A 17,540-nucleotide genomic window follows, 5' to 3' on the forward strand; every position below is an offset into this window, starting at 1 on the left:
AATAGATATAACAGATATATAAAATGGAAAGCTAGACAGACAGTTGGATAGATATAACAGAGATACACATGTCTAAACAGTGCAAAAATGTAAAACACAAGACCAGAGATATACAAAAATATAAAATCAAATAAGTCAAAAAAAGAATAGAGTAAAGCAAAACTTTCTGCTTTTAGTATTAAAATAAAATACATAGGACTCACCAGGGAGGATTTGAATGTTCAGGTTTGTAGTAAACAGGTGGAACCTCCTCACTTATCTCCCGTCTCACACGGACACAGGTTAGTGGTAGAAAAGTTCTAATGTTTTACTCAAATCAAAAAGTGTAAATTAAGCTAAACTCTTAACTGTTAATTCAAATCACACTGAAGTGAAACATACAAATAAATGAAAAGTCCCTGTTGATTTATCTACTGCTGAATTCTACTTGTTGTGGCTGCTTTGAATACGTTTCAATGCACATCAGAGGGATTGTCAAATGTTTTCTGTAAAGTTTGATATTGTTTTATTTCTATATAATTTGAAAAGTTAATTTAAATGAAACCACAAGAAAAGTTTAGAGGGGACATGTCAGTCTGGTGTGAATCTGTGATCTGAAACAACTACTTCACATAAAAGCTTTTTGTTCAAATGTCTGGAAACTACTGGTTTGTTTAGATGTGTATGTTTCTTAATTTAAAACTTAAAACATTTAAGCAGCATTTAAGTTTTTTTTTTACTGAAGTCATTGTCTTTTTTTCTCTTCAGTAAAATCCTCAGTGTATTTTGTGGTAAAACATGTAAAAAGTAAATAAAGTTAAATTCTTGATCAACCTTTAAAGACCTCGGGGACAGAGAGCAGACAATCCAAACACAGTTTCATCACTTTATTACATTAAATGAGTCCATATCGTACGCACACAGAACAGAGACAGACATGTTTGTGGTTCTTTCTTTCTTTCTTTCTTTCTCTCTCCTCCTCCTCCTCCTCCTCTTCCTCCTCTTCCTCCTCCATCACCCAACACATCAGTCCATCAGGGCGGAGTGAGACCAACGACCACAGCACGGGAGTCAAATAAATCAAAGTAACATAACAACGTGTGGAGATGCAGTGACATTACTCAAGTTTCTCAGAGAATTTAAAAACAAAAAAGAACATTTTCTGAAAGTCACTCCACTTGAACCTGTTGGTTTTTCAGCACAAACGTGCAAACAGTGGATTCCTCCGTCTGCATTCACAGCGCACGTGTTTATTTCTACCATCTTGTGACTATTAGCAGCGATCCTGAACGCCACAGAGCACATAACAATAACAAAATGCCCGTTTCGTGAACTATCTGGACGTCACAGCGCGATTTCTAATCCGACGAAACACTCCTGAGAGTCAAACGTTACAAATCCTCTGAAAACACCGGCGACCTGCAACTGAGCGACTTCTCTCAACGACGAAGACGAAGAGTTCTGTTCCAAAGGGACGAGCGAGTGAGAAGAACGTGGACAAAAACACAGAGACCTGCAGCTTTAAGGTTTTACAGGTAACAGCTCCTCTCAGGGGACGTCGAGGTCGGTTAGAGTTAAAAGGGACTTTGAGGAAAACGCAGATACAAACATGAGCGTTGGAATGATTCTACATTTAATATTATAACGTTAGATTATAATATTCACAACCAAAACAGGAGGAGAGCAATTTGGAACGGAACTCTTTCAATATGAATTCAGTCAGGTTGGTCCCACTGAGGAAGCAACAGGGAGGAGAGCTGAGTTGAACAAGAGAGAGAGAGAGAGAGAGAGAGATCATCGACAAACACGAGGAGGAGACTGTTTTTTCTTTTTCTTCTTTTTTCTTTGCAGTATTTTACATTTTGGATAGTGAAAAAAAAACATATTTACAGAAATGCACAAACTAAGAACTGCTCCATAGAGAAAATGAGGAAAATAAGATATAAACTCTGTCATAAAAAGTAAAAAGAGGGAAATTAAAAATCAGTGATATTTACATGTGCGACAAGAGATGCAGAAAGTAGGTCGAGGGAGCAAATGGCTTCTGAGCGGAGGAGGAGGAGAATCTGCCATGTTCGATTCTCCGTCACAGGGTTTTGTCCTCACACCTTTTCATAGCCACAGAGGATCTGACGGCTCCGAGTGTGACGCACCCTGAAGAGTCGATCAAACAAAGTCCGGCAGTAACCCAGCGGACCGGGAGGTTGCTAGGTTGAAACCCAGAAGCAGCTGGGGGGGGTGGGGAAAGAAAAGAAAAAGCTCCCCACTTTCCGCATACAGAATGAAAGTGGGGTTTGAAAACAAAGATGGCTGCAGTTCAAACAGCAGGAGGAGGCATGGTACGATAGTATCAAATATACTATTCTACAAACTTTCAAGTGCACTGCTGACTAGAAATCTGCATCGACTGCTCTACTCCTACAACACTGGCTGCTCAGACGGCAGCTTGGGACGTGGTCGGACACACAGACGCTTGTACTTCTACACTAGTGATACATTCGCTGGCTCCTCAACGTGGTAACAACTCCAAACTGGTCCTCATAAAGATAGAAGTACGACAGCAAACCGTAAAGGAATTCCCCCGCTTGACATTAACGTGGTTTATGATACACGTCTGTTGACATGTCTGCAGCTGAACCTCAGTTAATATTATAAGCTTCTGCTCGTCAAGTTAACACGACGCGTCACTCGCTTGAAACATTTAATCCCGAGTTAAGAGTTCGAGTTTCTCTGCTGTGATTCAGCGACACGCGGCCCGACGTTCATTTTGCTCTTTTCCACAGTTGAGAACATTTTTTCTACACCAGGAATGATCGTAACGTTTTAGGGGAATTCCACCGTTTCAATACTTTTAAAAAAAGCTTTAAAATCAATAATTTATCTTAAAACTATTTACTCTTACCAGCACAGTTACCCAAATTGAAAAGGTCTGACTCATCGTTAACATTGACGTCCTGCATGAAGCATCAAGCTGAAGCTCTGTGGACGTCGCTTTAATCTTTGGAGCTAAAAATGAAAAACAGAATTGAATTTGAGTGAAACACACCTCGGACACGTTACACCTCAGTGACATGAATTAAACCGGTGAACATTTACTGTAAATGAACAATCAAGGAATAAACAGATTTTTCTGTTGAATGGTTAAAATGGGCGGAAGTTTAATGTTGAATTTCTTTCAGCAGGTAAATTGCACAAACAATTTCTTTAGGAGGCATCAATGTTGCCGTCTGTGGATTTCTTAATTACTATAGATAAGCTTCAGTGTTCGTCTCCAATTGAAGATACAGTGGAAACTTACACTTTTATCTAATAATCCACTGAGCACAACAAATCATTTGGTAGAACAGAGAACAAACAGCTTTGTTTGCTCATGATTAAAAGTCTCTATCTGAATATATTACTGTGATTAAGCTGAGCCACACATTCACGCTTCCTTCACCACTGACAGTTACAGCTCTAAGTACATTTAGTATTGGTGAAGAACAAGTTTCCCTCTGGAAGTTATTGTTTTTAGCACAGCCCCGATGAGGAAATGAATCTAAAGATAAAATCATGTTTAAAAGATGAGGAGGAATCTCAATTAGGGTTTGATTTGACCCATATTTACCGTATAAGTGAGTGTAAGTGTAACCAGAGAGGAAATTAAAACTCCACCATCGTCGAGTCCATTTTACGACCGCTGACGGGTTGGGGGATTATTTCTTTTTTCATGGGAACGTGTCGCTCTTTAGTTCAGGATTAAAACAGAAGCAACAGCTGGTCCTCAAAGTCGGGTGGTTTCCAGTTCAGTCTAAAAATACAGCTACTGAACATGATTCACGTCAGAGACAAATACAACAGATCTCCAACCAAACACTGAGAAATGCTACCTGGTGCTGCCACGTCAACAGGACATAAACCAGCTGGAGATCTAACTTGAGCTTAAACATCAGGCTGTAGACATGTATACTCTACATATATATATATATATATATATATGAATAATGTGGCTGGAGAATTTCTGAATGTTTCAGTCCCTGCAGCAGTTCTCCAGCCCCGAGTTAAATAAAAACCTCCGTTACCCTGATGACCTACTTGGGGGCGTTTCTAGTCTTGGCCAGGCAGTGTGCAGTCCAACACGGAAACAACAGGGATTTTAAAAACATGGAAGAAACCTTAACAAAAAAAGCTGTAGAGACTAAATGTGTTGAGCTCACATGATGCATTTCAATACGTCAAATAAATAAACACAGATATAAAGAAGAAAAACGGGAAATAAAGGGTTGATTAAAAAACAAAACAAAAAAAACAAAAAAGGTTATATAACAGAGGACCAGCCCCTAGTATTGAACCTTCACATACCACCTGAGCAGCAGCAAGACGACTGTGTGTGTGTCTGTGTGTGTGTGTGTGTGTGTAACGATCTCCTGCCGTAGCTTCAACCTGGGCAGCTACACAACTACGAGTTTGTTCAACGTGTGTACTGTACAAAAACAGATCATCTAAGAGGAGAGCAAGCAGCACAGAGGAAAGCTGTAGTGTGTGTGTGTGTGTGTGTGTGTGTGTGTGTGTGTGTGTGTGTGTGTGTGTGTGTGTGTGTGTGTGTGTGTGTGTGTGTGTGTGTGTGTGTGTGTGTGTGTGTGTGTGTGTGGCTGACAGGAGGCAGGCAGGTGAGAAGCGGCTTCAGATGCTGTTAAGAGATCCTGGTACTGAGCTGTGTTGAGATGAATCTGAACCGGTGCCGTCTGAAAAAGGAGAAAGTAATTTGTGAACAAATGCTCCACAACATATTAAGCATAAGCATAAGCATATTGAACATACGTGACTAAGTATGATGACTTGTGTGGCTGAATAACTATAAATGATGTGTAATATTCATTTTGCATCACAATTGAGATCAGAGTCGCTCCCACAGAACCAAGTAAAACCAGTGATATTAAGATGATGAAATGAGGGTGAGTTTCCCACCGTGGGCGGAAGCAGCTGTGTGCGAGCGGGCGTGAGGAGGGATGAGGGTGGAGTTTAGCTGGGGCTGGATTGACAGCTCTGCGGAGGATAAGAGGAGAGTTTCTATTAAATGGTGAGTCATTGTGTCACCGGACAAAAGGATAGTGTGCGTGTTGCGTTCGCTGCAGCTCCTCGGGGGTCACAGCTCGGCCCAACAAGCAAAACCAAGAAACACAACCTTATTGTGTTTAGCTTAACATGTGGCGAAGACAATTCATCAACCAGGAACAACAGAAATCTCACTTTTCATTGTGAATGAGGTCAAAATGAACAACGCAGACACAGCAGATCCACGGCGTTGTTCCTGATTTGTGTTGTGCTGCAACTCGACTACATCCCTGAATCACAAATGAGCTCATGGGTGTTCCGTGTACCTGTGGTGCTGAAGTTGAAGAGCATCGGCAGCTCGCGGCCGCTGGGCAGCCGCGTGTTGGGCTGGCGCAGCTCGTCGAAGAAGGCGTGCGAGCAGGCCTCTAGCGGTGAGAAGCGCGAGGCCGGTGTGTACTCCAGCAGCCGGGAGCAGAGGGCGATGGCCTCCGGAGGGGTGCGAGGTTTAAACACCTGAAGGACCAGGTTTCAGTTTGAAGTCAAACAGCCACAAAAAGGTACGATTAAAAAGAAACGATTCACAGCCTCATGTCAGAATCTACATATCTACATATTCGACGTGACATCCTGACACATTATTCACATCAGGTTTTTAGTGAGTGTGGTAAATGTAAAACCTGTAAAAAATAAAGCAGAGCAGAAAACTCTCCTCTCTGTAGTAAATGTTCAAGAGCCACTTCTGGTGGTTTTACGTTGTTTTCTGTCGGTGTCGGGGGTTAATCGACTTTCAGAAGAAGGACATTAAAGCACTTCAGCAGATTTAAACAGCCCGCGTGGGCGACAACGCGTCGACAGGCTCCATCTTTTGTTCTGAGCGACCGGAGTCAGGCACAATCTGTCACTTTCAGATCAGCTTTCTTTTTGAGACAATTACTAATATGTAGATTGTTACAGTGGGTGTGCACGTACGGAGAATTTCTATGAAAACGCAACTTTATAAAATGTGTCTCATACCATGTGAGGAATAAAAGTCCGTCTGAATATTTGCTTGTCTATCGTCTGACGTTTTCTATACTGAACAATTAATCCAGAATATAATCAGCAGACTAATTGATACTGAAAGATTCAGTTAGAAATTCTCTGTGTTCTCAGATGTTTCATCCTCAGGTTTCTCTTTACCTTGGTCCATGGATGAGCTTTAATCTGAGGGAACTTGAACTCTGTGTAGTTCGGGTTCATCTCTCGGATCTGTTCCCGTGTCGGTGTTCCCAGAACCTGAAAATCAACGGTTAGGGGAGAATGGTTATCTTAGCAGCCTTGAGTCATGAGAGTCCTGGAAACACTACTGTCAGAAGTTATAGTCTGTTATAGTCTAACCCAAATCTAGAAATCACACCTGAGAGAGACAGAAAAAACATCTCTTCACACTGTTCTGCGATTACGACACAATACACACCCAATACACAGAGACTATCAACAACACAAACACACACACACCTTGATAATCTCTACAAGTTGGTCCACTCCACTGTCCCCGGGGAATATGGGCTGTCCGAGCAGCAGCTCCGCGAGAACGCAGCCTGCTGACCAGATGTCAATGTTTGCTGTGTAGTCTGTGGCCCCGAAAATTAACTCCGGGGCCCGATAATACCGTGAGCAGATATACGACACGTTGGGTTCACCGCGCACCAGCTGCTTGGCGCTGGGGACACACACAAGAAATCACATTACACGACGACAAAGGTTCACGGAACAGAGTGCAGGGGTCAGTCAGGCGGTGAAAAGGGGGGAGGGATTGTGGGAGAGTAGTTATTCATAGTTAAAAGTTCCACAGTAATTGGAACCAGTCACGAGAACTCACCTGCCGAAGTCGCACAGCTTGAGGATGGCAGTCTCTGGGTCCACGAGCAGGTTCTGGGGCTTGATGTCTCTGTGACACACTCCCTGGGAATGGATATAAGCCAGGCTGCGAAACAACTGGTACATGTAGACCTGCGGGGGGGAGAACACAAGATCAGCTCTCTGCTGGAAGAGACAACGTGGCTACAGCTTTATGATTATATACTGCTTTCTTTTCAATTTGCTTGTTGCAATTTGCTAAATTCAGTTAACCTTGATCAGTGTATATATGTACTTTCCTCCTTTTTATTCAAAATAAACACAAACAAAAAACTGTCAGATTAACTTTACTCATAAGTGATGCAGTGAATTCAAATGTCGACTGGTAAAAATTACCTTCACATATATGATAGGAATGATGCTCTTGGCCTTGTTAAAATGCCTGGCAACCCTGTAGACCGTCTCAGGGACAAAGTCCAGCACCAGGTTGAGGTACACTTCATCTTTCTGGACAGCATTCAACCAAAAGAGAGAGAGAGAGAGAGAGAGAGAGAGACACAGAGAGGGAGAGATACAGTCAAGCTGTTTTCAGATAGGAACTTTGACAGACATTTTCTTTTGCCTTTCACATATGAAGAATGCGAGATTGTCCAACTCGTTCACAACAACAGAGCATTCAGACGAGAGGCGGAGCCTGGGTAGAGCAGCAGGAGGCAGGACATGGCGTCAGGCCCGATCACCTGAAGCTCTCGAATCTCGTCGTCCTCTGTGTGTAGACTCGTCTTTTTCATCCTGAGATATTTGTATTGTTTTTGTCTATTTCAGTTTTGCATCTAAAACATAATCACCACAGCCTCTTACTCATTGTGAACTTTTGTCCTGTTGTATTCTCACATGGGCTCAATCGGACATCTTCCAGTAATTTCACCAGGGGGCTGGCAGGAAAGGTTGATATCTGTAATGTCAGCAGCAACTGACGAGGACATTCACGTTCTCACATTCAGCCGCTCCGGAAAAATCTCTGGAAAATGTTCGGACTTCAGAGCTCGTCTGAGAGCAGCTGTGAAATCACTGCTCATCAATTCTCAGAGGCAGTGACACTGGGACTTTCACAAACTGAATTATGAACTTGTGAATAATGAGTTAGAACTGTTACTATATTTGTGAGTCAGAGAAATGGGCTACTTCCCATTTTTATGGTCAGGGTATTTCTAGTTACGCTGTACATGAGTAATCTTACCTTTTATGTGCAGTACATTCATATATCATTTCCTGTTTAACGGAAATTTCCTAATTACCGTATAAGAGTGAGTTATATGGTGAATAGTCAAAGGTTCGTATTATCAGATCCAATCTGTGTTATGTGAAAAACAAAACGAGCTGAAGTACCTTCTCGCCACTGGAGTAGAAGAAGTAACGTAGTCGGACGATGTTGCAGTGATCCAGCTTCCTCATGATCTGAAGTTCACGATTCTGCAAACGCACGAGAGTTCACGTGGAACAAAATCAACAAAGTGACAGAGAAAAACCTTAGATACATAACTTGTTACAGAAAAGAAAAGCTAATATGTGGAGAAATAACATCGCGACAGTTTTTACCTTGAACCTCTTATCCTGCAGAACCTTTTTGATGGCCACCATCTCTTGGCTGTCGATGAGCCGAGCCTGGTACACCACACCAAACGACCCATTTCCAATCACCTGCAAGACGAGGACCACGAAAGTGACAAGTGACAAATCATGAACAGAAAGTAGATTCACATTCAAAAGTCATAAATCTCATGATAATTAGGGATCCAGGGGCATTGATCAAATCAGTTTGTGCTGAGTAACGATAAAGGGCCTTGGCTACAGGAGTAGCGGAGGTTAAGAACAGCAGCACTTCTACATGGAAGGGACAAAGCTCTGGATGATGACTGTGAAGGTCCTGGTGTTTCTCACCTTGATGTCAGTGTAAGAGACTTCCTGTGGGCGGTCTGGTCCCTGACCCGGTGTGGCCACCACTGTCGTCACCTTGCCGCTGTCTCCTAGGAAACGGGCACAAACAGGATTATAACGAGGTGAAGCGATACGATAATAAAGTTTCAGATCATGTCTCTTCATCGTGTAACACGAGTAAGAACGGGGCGATTCATTTCATCTCCTTTATTTTAATATGAAGTCCAACACTTGAGTCGTGTGTAATATCAGCTTTATTGTGGTTAAACGTGATAAGTTATAAGACGGATTAAAGTTGGCTGTTGTCCCTCTGGCTCTTCTCCTCTCACATCCAACCCAGGACCCTCACTGCAGCCAACCATCACATCTGGGCCTCCTCTCCGCTGGCCGATGGAATATTTAGGTTAATGACAGCCCAGTGAACGGATGTCAACTTTACAAAAGCCTCCGAGGAAGGAGAAGGGAATGACAGGAGTTCATCTTCCAGACACTGTGACTAATTAAACTGGGAAGGAATCCAGAAATAGGCGAGAGACACTTTCTTTGTCCTGATAAACTGTTTTAAGTTGTGACAGGTTTTCTATAAAGAGGATTATTCTGTCATATTATCCTGCAGCGACGCACTGAATCGAACCAAACCAGAATAGCAATTGACGAATTTAGTGTTTACTTCAGTGTAGAATCCTGCCTCGAAGAAAACTCCTCTGTGTTTGGAATAGATTTCAACACTGACTTCCCCAGTTTACACTTAATAAACGAGTGGAGCTGGGCTGCTGTGGCTCAAGAGTTAGAGCGGGTCGTCCACTAAGCAGAAGGTCGGTGGTCTGATCCCTGCATCCTCCAGTCTGCGTGCTGAAGTGCAGATAATACAATTATACTAATTATTGATTTATAAAAAGATTATTCTGCTTTTAAATCATTTATATTAGATGTAACAATGAAATAGTGAGAGAGGCGATTAAGTCGATGGGAATTAAATGTTCCTCTGCTGATCAGTGTTTAAATAAGTAATGGAGCAGCCCTTTGCCATGTAGTTGTCATCGTGCTGTGTCATTGTCAGCATGTCCACATACTTACTGCTTTGTTTACCAAACAACACAATGCACTTATTCTTATAGCCGTCTTACAGCAGGAACTGCATGTCCTGGTGCCTGTGCACGTCCACACAGACACATACAGTAAACTGTCCTCAGTCACTAAAGTGTCCTGGACATCCAATGACATGCTGGAGATATCTGTTACAGCTGAGAATGTGAGACCTGTAGAGTGACCGTGTGAGTGATTTCTCTGCCCCAGTGACTGGGTTCATCCTCTGGACACACAAACACACACACACTGGTTCCAGTTTAAAGGCAGGACAGGTTTTTGCAGTATACGTTCATGGCATCCGGACGGATCGGTCTGCAAGGCCGGAGACATCAGAACTCCTTTCCTGCTTCGATTGCGTGTTTTTACAGTCGGGAAAATAAACTTTCAAAGGCTTGAAACTTGCCGGAGGTAAATAATGTATCATCAGCTGCTTTCAGACCTGCACTGACGTCCGGATACTTTCCCAAAATTTTTCGTGATGCAGTTAGTGAGAAAGAAAATATCCGATCAGTGGTTGACTGAGTAAAAACATTTAGCATCCTGTCATTTGCCTGAAATTCACAGAAGGAAATTTGAATCCCTCCTGGAGGAAATAATATCTAACAAAAATGTCAAACTTTGTCATAAGTTTCTATTTTTTTGATTTTGCATCTATAAACTCAAATCGATGTGATTTCTAGCAAAGTTACAACTATATTTAAAAATGTAAAAAACATAGACATACTATTCTGATTAACCAGCAGATTTTTATGTTAATGTCTCGTCTTCATACACAGAAGAACACGGTACTGAAATGAGCTCTACACCTTAAAGCCAAGCGACTTTAATGAAGTTTAGCTTATTAATATGCAGTTTAATGCAGCAAGATCTTCCCATGACTGACCAGGACATCTGCTCTATAGGGGGAGAGTCTGTCGGAGGACTGAGGTTTCCATCAAGTATCTATTGCTCTAGAAGTTAAAGTGCTCTCGTGACACTTTACAACAGAAACATGTTCACAGTGGATCGTGGTTATGTCTGTCAGTGCATAAGCTGGTTTACTTCAAATCAAGCAATTGTGAAAATTGTTGTTGATCACATGATTATGTTTCATCATTTGTGTCTCCGTTGAATTTCCCAATGAGAAAAGCATGAATCATTACACAGCGACTGTTTCATTAGAGGGAAAATCCGACATGAAATCGTGTTGCTATAGTGTGATGTGTGTGTGAATATGAGCATCTCTCCTACAGCTGAGTGGCACAGAGACAGACTGTGGTGATGAGCTGCTCCACGCACAGTGAATAATGGAACAACTGCTCGGACACTGTGACAGCAGACATGCCCATTACAATGGGCGGTGGGGGAAATTTCTGATTTACAGAAGTCGTCACTATTTCCAGATCCATTTCCCTTTGGCTGAAATAGCTTATCGTTAAAGTGTCAGCTGACGCGCTGGACCGCGAAATCAATCATCAACTGGATTTGTTTGTGGCCACGACCACAAAATCAACACCGACCACCTCATGATGGTAAAATCTTTCTTAATCGGCGCATTGATTCATTCAAAGCACGGACCGGCCACTTGTGACAGGATACTGGATCACTCCGGAGGAATGTTCACACCAGGTACAAACATACGCACAATCACACCTACAGGCAATTTAACGTCTTCAATTACATGTCTTTGGACTGTGGAAGGAAGCCAGACGCAGAAAACACACGTAGACACGTTGAGAAAATCCAAACTCCACTTAGAAGAGCCGTGGTCGGCCGATTAAGTTTCAGGACGCTACATTACAAACTAGTAGACTGGACTTAGGACTTGGATGTATTTGATAACAGCAGGACAACCTAGAAACATTTCTACATCCTTAACGCTCCATGTCCGAACTAAAATGTACTCATCATTCTCTCCGGAAGATATCTGCGTAAAATAGGTTAAGCCTGACTCTTGAAATAGCCTCAACGTCTCCAGGACCTGACAACGGACCCATCAATCATCCATAAGAGTATCTGGAACAGCCGAAGGCGACATTCGAGCTCCAGGGGCCCGGAGGCGGTGTGGAAGCTGCTGCTGTTCCTGCAGAGGGGGGGCAGAGGAAACCAGGTTCTCCCTGCTTTGAACTGGGGATGACCTCCCATCCAGAGTCCCATATTAAAGCCACACTCTGCTGCCTGCTAATGGATGATAAGGTTTGGATTAACACGCATGCACACGGTGATGAGGATAAGCCACACGTCCCCACAGAAAGCTTCTCCTTGGCATTCCTGCAGATCGCTGCATCCCTCGCATCCTCCAGGCGTCGGGCCACCTGCTGCTGAGCCTTTGCCCCACAGGTGACCTTGGTGAGGAGGCAACTCTCCACCCCGACCCCCCCTCCCTCCCCAGGCGAGGCCGACTGATGGGGGACAACACCCCCCCCTCCCCTCAACAACACCCGCTACAAGTTGAAGTGTGTCAGTCTGACACAAAGAAACCACAGAGCCCGATGAGCTGCTCATAGCGATATCGACCCGGTGCAGAAACATCAATAAATCAGATTGAACGTGAGGTTAATGGAGGTTATAGCAGGTTCAAGTGGGGACCGGGGCCGTCGTTAAACAGCCTCCGGTCGAGCTGGAGTCTGACAACACAGCCCGCAAAACAAGTGGCTGGCGCTAGCATGCTGGCTAGGTTAGCATGCTAGCGAGCTGGTTAGCGTCCACACCGGAGCGAGGACGTCTTCCTCCGGGTTGCGGCACACACCACGACCCGGAGTGTTTTAAAAGGAAAAGGCGCTGGGGGGACGGGGTACATGTTGGAGAAGCTCCGGTGAAGAAGCGGTGGTCGGGGAAACTTACGAGCGAGCTTCAGGTTCGAGCATCCCGACGAGCTGGTGCCGGAGGCCTGAGGGACCCCGGACTTTCCTGTGCTGCTCCCCACGGCAGCGGCTGATCCGGCGGCGGACGCGGCGGAGGCGGCGGCGGCTCCCGGAACACCTGGCGGCTCAGCAAACGAGCTGGTCCTGGGCCGCCCGCTGCCGCTCATATCTCTGCGCAGGGCTCAGGGTTGACTCCTCACTGTGTTCAGCCCGGCGACCATTAACCGCGAGCACCCAGCGGCGGACAAATCGTGGGAAGAGACGCCGAGGATCACCGCTCCCGCTGCCGCCGGCTGTCTGGACTGTTGCTAGACACCTAGAAACAGAGCGCGCGCAATGCCGCCTGGGAGATGAAGTCCGCCGGGGCCGCTGCTCCGCTTGGCCGCTGCGACTTCCTCAAAGCCCAAGAACTACAAATGTAGAATGACTGCTCAGTGGATGTAGGCCGAGGAAAACAATGATATATTAATATATCTAATAAAAATAATATAAATTACATGAATTGGTTTTTAATCTTATTTTAAAACCTGACTATTAACAATATATAATGACATTAACAATAATAATGCACGAGAAATAACTGTAAAATTACTTTTCAGTGGATGTAGGCCGAGGAAAAATCTATTTATCTAATCTAAATATTATCGCAATAATAAAAAGGTACAAAATATATGTACTCCAATAAAAGAAAATAAAAAAACTTGAATTTTATCTTATCATAGATTATTTTTGACATCAGAATAGAGTCGCTGGTACATACATAAGAGTAACCTGAGTATTAGTACTTTAGATGTTTGTAGAAATATGACATTAACACTAATAACGCAAATGGGAATATAACCCTTATTGCAAAGTATCATGAGTGACACTTGGCAGATTCAGCCTTTTGCGACACCATTTAAATTTTCAACTCGATTTCCCTGTAACATAGAATTTCTCTGTATTCATATTCTATTGAATCAGTGATGCAATGATATGTCTTGAGTAAACAGGGCACAACGAGCTGGGTCAACGCCACCTCCTGCGTCTCTGCCAGTACGTGAAGCTCTTCCATGAGGTCCCCTTACCTTAACCCAGCTCTCACCCAATATGGCCTGAGTCTGAAAGGCGACGCTAATCCAATGAGCTCTCTCCACACCGAGATGCTTGATAAAGGCCAGATGGAAAAGTACACACTGTATGTTCCAGGGATCTGGGGCCGGTGGTCGAGGTGGCGACCTCTATAGATTCTTGTTTGTGTAATAATAAAGTTGCTTTCGCTCGTCTCTCTCGTCTCTCGCATTATGAATTTGGAGAGAGCAAAGTCAAACTCGAGAGTGCAACCCTGGCACCGTGTTCGAGACAAGACAAACAATAAAACAATGTGATGTTCAGACGTGTGAAAAAGACAAAACGACACCAGACATTGTGTTAGATCTTTAATATTTTCAATATTTAGTTTTTTTTTGTTGTTTAGAAATATTGCACATGGTCAACATGCCTGCTTATGAGATAACACTCACCTCGCTCATCCTAAAATTCCTTCTCCAAAGTAAGGACAGTTTATTTTTAAGCACAATCATACATTGTACACGCATACATGTGTGTGTATGCACATATGTCTGTGTGGGTGCGTGCGCGCGTGCATGTAATTGCACATGCATGCAGATGGACACTTTACAGCCCTAACTCCAAAGAGATGTGAGTTGATAGTCTTCTATTACCTGTATTTTGTTTATATATATGTTTATATATTTTATATCCTGAATATATATTTCATATATATCCTGAATCAACTGGGTTTGATAACAGTCAAGATGACGGACAAAATAGTCGTGGTGACTATAAAAATACTGTCTCTAGAGTAGAATATAGAATGTAGAATACAATGAAAAATATACTATTGATAATGTTGCTGTGTGGTGAACGAAAAAAGGTTGGTTGTGTTAACACGCTACCTGCATGTGCCAAAACATACACACACACCCAAACACAGACCTAAATGCACATATATAGAAATACCGGTATATATATTTTTTTCACACATCCAACTGTATACAGAGAAATAAAAGAGATACCCATAATAATAACTACCCCCACTCTTCACTGAGGAAGCAAAGAGCCAAAAAGTGCTATTCAAAAATTGTCTTTGACTTTTAGTAAGTTATACTCTCTATCTCTTCAACAATAACAATAATCGTGTGATTCTTTTTTGTTTTCTTTTATACCATAGTTAAAGATAGTATCACAACAGCTCATTCCTCTCACTGACTGACTGCACTGGATTTAATATCTATGGCACAGAGCCTCCCCCCCCAAAAAACAGAGTAACCCACCCATTTCCAAGAAAAAAATAAAATGTCCTATTGCACCATTTGATGGGAAAGGATAAAGTGTCGAGAAGAGAGGGAAGAGGGGAGGGCTCCAGAGACTGCCCTCCAGGGCTGGTCTAGGATCTGCTTTCCCTGAACTAACCCTAACCAGAACCATCCTGAGCTACATAGCGCTTGACCCGGGACCAGTGCTTAAGGGCACTTTCTACCAACACTTGAGGGGGTTGAGGGACACGGGTGAGGAGGGGGAGGATCAGAGGAGCGGACTGAGGGACGAGGGGAGGAAAAAGGTGGTTGATAACATACGGAACAAGGTTATTATTTTTTTTCTACTAAAACAATCTCTAAAAACAATACTTTCCTGATTTAACTTACGGCGGTCCCAGACGAGAAGGGCCGCACAAATTGTGCAAACACCTGATTTCAACGTTTTACAAAACGACAAACGCCCCCTGCTCCCCCCACTTCTATGTCTGGTGAGAAATTGTGGGGGAGGGGGGAGTGGGGGAGAACCACCCCAGGTACGATTAAAAGTCGAGGGCCCACACACTGATTTTGTCCCCTTCTTTGTCCAGAGTTTCTTTTTTTTTGTATGATTTTCTTTTATGCTGGAGAAGAAACACAAGAGAGCCACAAGAGAAAAACAGGCCACGGTAAAACTGGTTATTTCCACGGCAACAATAACGAGAGAAAGCAACATCATATTATCCACTGGGAGATTCAGAGAAGTTTGGTTAAAATTCTTCTTTTTCTCTCTGTTGGTAAGCTTGTCTTGTTGTTGTTGTCCTTATTCACTATTATTACTAGCATCTGCCTTCCTATTGTTGGAATATGAATCTTTCGTCCAAAGAACGTCATCCAGTTTTCTTCTTCCTCTGCGTTTCCTCTGGGCTCCGTCGGGAGCCGGTCAGTGTCGAACTTAACGTTGAATCTTCAAAGCCTCACAACCAATAGTCTCTTTACATAATCTCTTTATGGTTTTTGGGGAGGGGACCCCAACAGATATACAGACATATAATAATCAGCTCCCGCCAATGAGGACTCAGTCTTTCAAAATGGCAATAACTGAAGGTGCAAAGATTGGTCACACTACATCCAGGCTCCTGCCTTCTCTTTGTTTTACAGGAGCGAACAGATGTCATGCTTTCAGTTTCTCTTCTCACTACAATCACTAAAAACTGTGCAGGCCAATGGCTTGGTCAGACCAGGGTTGACTATGTCTGTGTACGAGTGCTTACGCTGCACAGATGTGTCCGTGTGTGTGTGTGTGTGTGTGTGTGTGAGTACGTGTGTGTGCTGTGTCTGTACGTGTGCGCTGTCTGTCCTGCAGCATCGAGGGGCTGTGGAATACCAGTGGAGGTCGTTGGGGTTGTGTTTGCGTCCCGACCACTGTGCTGAGGAGTGGAAGGGCGAGAAGGAGGTCGAGTCAATGGCATCTGAGGGCTGGCTGGCTGGCTGGCAACAGCAAACTGCATCTGCACAATAAATGACAAAGTGCCTTTGTGTGTCATGGTCCTTGGTGGCGGCTCCTGGGGATCGCTGACCAAGAGTAACAGTCTGATTTGGTAAGGGTGTGTGTGTGTGTCTGTGTGTGTGTGTGTGTGTGTGTGTGTGTGTGTGTGTGTGTGTGTGTGTGTGTGTGTGTTGGAGATTATCAGGGTTTGTGTGTGCCAGAGAGATAGAGAGTGTGTACCACAGAGTTTGTGTCAAACTACTGTACAAATGTGCAGAGATCAGACCTGGGCAAAGTGTTAACTGAAAATACTCTGGATACTTCGGGGGAAAAGGGGGGAAACTGTCAACAAGAAGAAGTTGACTCGTCAGGACTTTGACACGACTCGTCCGTTTTTTGAGGCTTGTTTTGTCTGATTAGTCACATCAAGCGCACCTTGAGGAGTTTGAATAGTTGAGACCATATTCAAATGTCCTTCTGCCCAGGTCTGGTGGAGATTAGTGCCAGTAGAACAGGTCCTGCTGGAGTCCTCCTTAGTACTGGTTCAACACTTCCAACAACATTCTGTGGGGATGACACACTTCTCTCTCTCTCTTCTTCTTCTTCTCCTTGATTTTTCCTCTTTGTCATCCTCTCCAGCTTACGATCCTTCGCTTTTTGGCTCCTCGGGGCTCCGGCTTCTGTCTCCCTGTTGCTCCGCCCCGCCGTCCTCCCGGGCTGATTGATTGAAAGAGGAGCTGTGGGACGGGGCGGGGTTGACGTCAGCCGACCCTCCGAGCTCGAAGGTCCCGGGCGTGGCCGTCTGCATGATCTTCTGACGGACCTCGCGGATCTTCAGCTGCAGACACACCTTGGTGGGGAACGTGTCTGAGTAGCGTCCCTGGAAGGCAGCAGTGGCCTGAGCTGGAGCGGAGAAGAGAAGGAGAAGGGAAACAAGGAGAGGGATTAAAACCTCATGATATCAAGTGTCGTCACATTTAGTATGTGACGTCTTAAAGAGGAGAAGATGCCCCTGCTACAGATTTCAGTTTTTGTCAACGATAAAGAAACGAA

The 17,540-nt window shown here is 43.9% G+C and overlaps 2 protein-coding genes across 5 annotated transcripts in view; both read right to left on the minus strand.

The window, feature by feature from the left end:
- Nucleotides 1–1,591: 1,591 nt before the first annotated feature.
- On the minus strand, nucleotides 1,592–13,129 carry LOC118124622 (glycogen synthase kinase-3 beta). Its single transcript, XM_035182648.2, has 11 exons — nucleotides 12,703–13,129; nucleotides 8,794–8,879; nucleotides 8,452–8,553; nucleotides 8,242–8,325; nucleotides 7,249–7,359; nucleotides 6,875–7,005; nucleotides 6,511–6,715; nucleotides 6,193–6,288; nucleotides 5,340–5,526; nucleotides 4,927–5,004; nucleotides 1,592–4,703 (listed from the first exon to the last, which is right to left on the minus strand). Exons 1-11 carry the CDS (start codon nucleotides 12,887–12,889, stop codon nucleotides 4,642–4,644), a joined length of 1,329 nt encoding a protein of 442 aa, XP_035038539.1. The 5' UTR covers nucleotides 12,890–13,129; the 3' UTR covers nucleotides 1,592–4,641.
- A 998-nt stretch (nucleotides 13,130–14,127) lies between these two features.
- The window catches only part of cica (capicua transcriptional repressor a), a 28,770-nt gene continuing 25,357 nt past the window's right edge, over nucleotides 14,128–17,540 (minus strand). For all 4 annotated transcript variants that reach the window (XM_035182545.2, XM_035182548.2, XM_035182546.2 and 1 more), the window contains exon 22: nucleotides 14,128–17,390. In XM_035182545.2, the coding sequence (XP_035038436.2) occupies nucleotides 17,128–17,390 (263 nt within the window). In that variant the 3' untranslated portion in view covers nucleotides 14,128–17,127. The remainder of the gene's footprint in view (nucleotides 17,391–17,540) is intronic.

This window comes from Hippoglossus stenolepis, chromosome 17, assembly GCF_022539355.2.
Source record: "Hippoglossus stenolepis isolate QCI-W04-F060 chromosome 17, HSTE1.2, whole genome shotgun sequence".
In the NCBI taxonomy this organism is placed as follows: Eukaryota; Metazoa; Chordata; class Actinopteri; order Pleuronectiformes; family Pleuronectidae; genus Hippoglossus; species Hippoglossus stenolepis.

Excerpts from the sequence above, each read along its gene's own strand:
- LOC118124622 (XM_035182648.2), bottom strand. The coding sequence starts at position 12,889 with ATGAGCGGCAGCGGGCGGCCCAGGACCAGCTCGTTTGCTGAGCCGCCA. Across the intron at positions 6,289-6,510 it reads AACTTGTAGAGATTATCAAG|GTTCTGGGAACACCGACACG; the intron begins GTGTGTGTGTGT and ends GTTGATTTTCAG. Across the intron at positions 5,005-5,339 it reads CTTCAACTTCAGCACCACAG|AGCTGTCAATCCAGCCCCAG; the intron begins GTACACGGAACA and ends TATCCTCCGCAG.